This window comes from Condylura cristata, unplaced genomic scaffold, assembly GCF_000260355.1.
Source record: "Condylura cristata isolate star-nosed mole 26May11 unplaced genomic scaffold, ConCri1.0 scaffold00023, whole genome shotgun sequence".
NCBI classification, from domain to species: Eukaryota; Metazoa; Chordata; class Mammalia; order Eulipotyphla; family Talpidae; genus Condylura; species Condylura cristata.
This window is the reverse complement of record NW_004567124.1, coordinates 32,811,866-32,813,794: the sequence shown is the minus strand read 5'-3', so window position 1 is coordinate 32,813,794 and position 1,929 is coordinate 32,811,866. Positions and strand designations below refer to the sequence as shown.

Here is a 1,929-nt window from a genome sequence, read left to right as displayed (position 1 = left end):
GGTACATAAGCTCTATGAAATCTCTAACAGACTTTAAGAAAAAAAATCCATAGTTTAGTAAAATATCACTATCTTCTGCTAAGAGTGCTGAATGCTGTCTTCTTAAGAATAAAGCTTATATATATATATATATAACATACATATGTTATATATGCACATACATATACACACACACACATAGTTGTGGGGGAAGGAAGGGAGGTTGGGGTGACTTCTGGCTTTCGCCTCAACCATCTTTCAAAAAAAAAAATGGTACCCAAAGATCCAATGGCATGTTGATCTGTCACTGTCCCCCTTGCCTGAACAAAATGGTAATTGACAGGGGTACAGAAGAGACAACTAAAACTGTCAATACAGATGTAGTTTTTGGAGTTTGTAAGATTGAGTGCAGGATCCTTTGGTTCACCCTGGGAGAGGTTTCTCCGGAGCTCCCCTTTCAGCAGCACTCAGTGAGATTCTCCATGACACAGAGACATCAGATACACTTAAGGAGCAGGCTTTTTAGAAAAGGGACAGAAAAGAGAAGGACACTTGCATAGGTGCAAGTGGGCAGAAAGAGCCACCCTGAAAGGGGGAGGCTTGCTGAGAGAGGCCTGCTTGGTCACAGGCCGGGGGCCTTGAGGAGAGCAGCCTTCGCTGAGGGAGGTCAGTGCAGAGAAGCCCAGGTATGGTACAGGTCACTGGAGGTAGGCGGCTGCTGCCCTGCAGAGGGAGAGAGCTGGTGGAAAGAAGAACCTGCATAGTCACAGGTAGGCAGAAGACTGCTGCCTCTCTGTGTGGCAGTGCTGGGCTGTATCACCATCTTTTGGTAGGGAGGAGCTCATCTTTGTGATTGGATTGTTTTTCCTTAATCCCCGTATCTTCATCATCAGATATGTGCTCTTGACAGCCCCTAAACCATCTGATAGTTATTATAGCTGGATTAATGACTGCTAATCCTTCCTACCCTCATTCGTTGCATGACCTTATAATGTCCTTTCCAGTTTTTCTATTCTTACCCTCCATCAAATATATGAATGAAAGTTACATGAATCATCATGTTTTTGGGTTTTTTTTTTTTTTTTTTTGTTCAAGGGCATTGAATGTTGCTAGCTGGGTCTCAAAGTTCACCCAATTCCCTGATCTCACCATCAGCTGACAACCAGGAGGTGACCCGTTTGCATTTTCTAGGATAGTTTGGAGGTAAGGGGGTGACTGGTATCATGTGGTCTCCTAACTCACAAAAGAGAGGGAAAGGAAGAGAAGGAAGCGTTAAGAAGGCTGCCTCTCAGGGCATCCCAGCTTTCCCAGTTCCCGCTGCCCCTCACCTGCCAAGTGTTGCCCGACCCTGGGGAGAAATCTGACCGCCTCCAAAGGTTGCCTGCACCCTAGGCCCCTAGGAGTCCTCGCCCCAACACCTGAGGCCCTACCCAGCGCAAGCAGAACACGGATGTTCAAAGGTGAGGCGCTACGCGGTCGGCAGGGGGCGCAAGTGCCGCGAATCCTCTAGCTATGGCTTTGCCAGTACCAAGAAGAGATGGTGGGGCAGCCGGGAGCGGTGGCCGGGGCCCAAGAATCCTCGGGGAGATCTGGACCCGTCTCACTCGTGAGCCCACAGCCTCAGCGCACAGCGCGCCCTTCCCTTCATTCCCCCGCCCGTGTGCCCCACCCAGATCTGCGCTACACGGGTGACCTCGATGTGTCTGGGTGGGACAGCGCTCTGAGCATCGCACCCACTTCGGGGTCGGAATCTGCTCCAAGACAGACGTCTCCAGGGAGGGGGCAGCCAGGTCTTCGGAAGGGAAGGTCCGGGGGCGGCCCCGGCATCCTGCCGCCGGGGAACAATGGCCGGAGGGGCTGCAGGATCCGTGGCTGTCGCGGAGCAGCGGGGACGCCCGGGCACTGAAAGCCCCGCCCCTCGGCCGGCTCCCTGACAACGCGGGCCGGGCC

General features: G+C 52.2%; 1 protein-coding gene across 1 annotated transcript in view; it reads left to right on the top strand.

The window, feature by feature from the left end:
* The first annotated feature begins 1,516 nt into the window (after positions 1-1,516).
* Positions 1,517-1,929, top strand: part of LPCAT4 (lysophosphatidylcholine acyltransferase 4) — an 8,432-nt gene continuing 8,019 nt past the window's right edge. The window contains exon 1 of the mRNA XM_004687573.2: positions 1,517-1,826. Coding sequence (XP_004687630.1) covers positions 1,517-1,826 — 310 coding nt within the window. The remainder of the gene's footprint in view (positions 1,827-1,929) is intronic.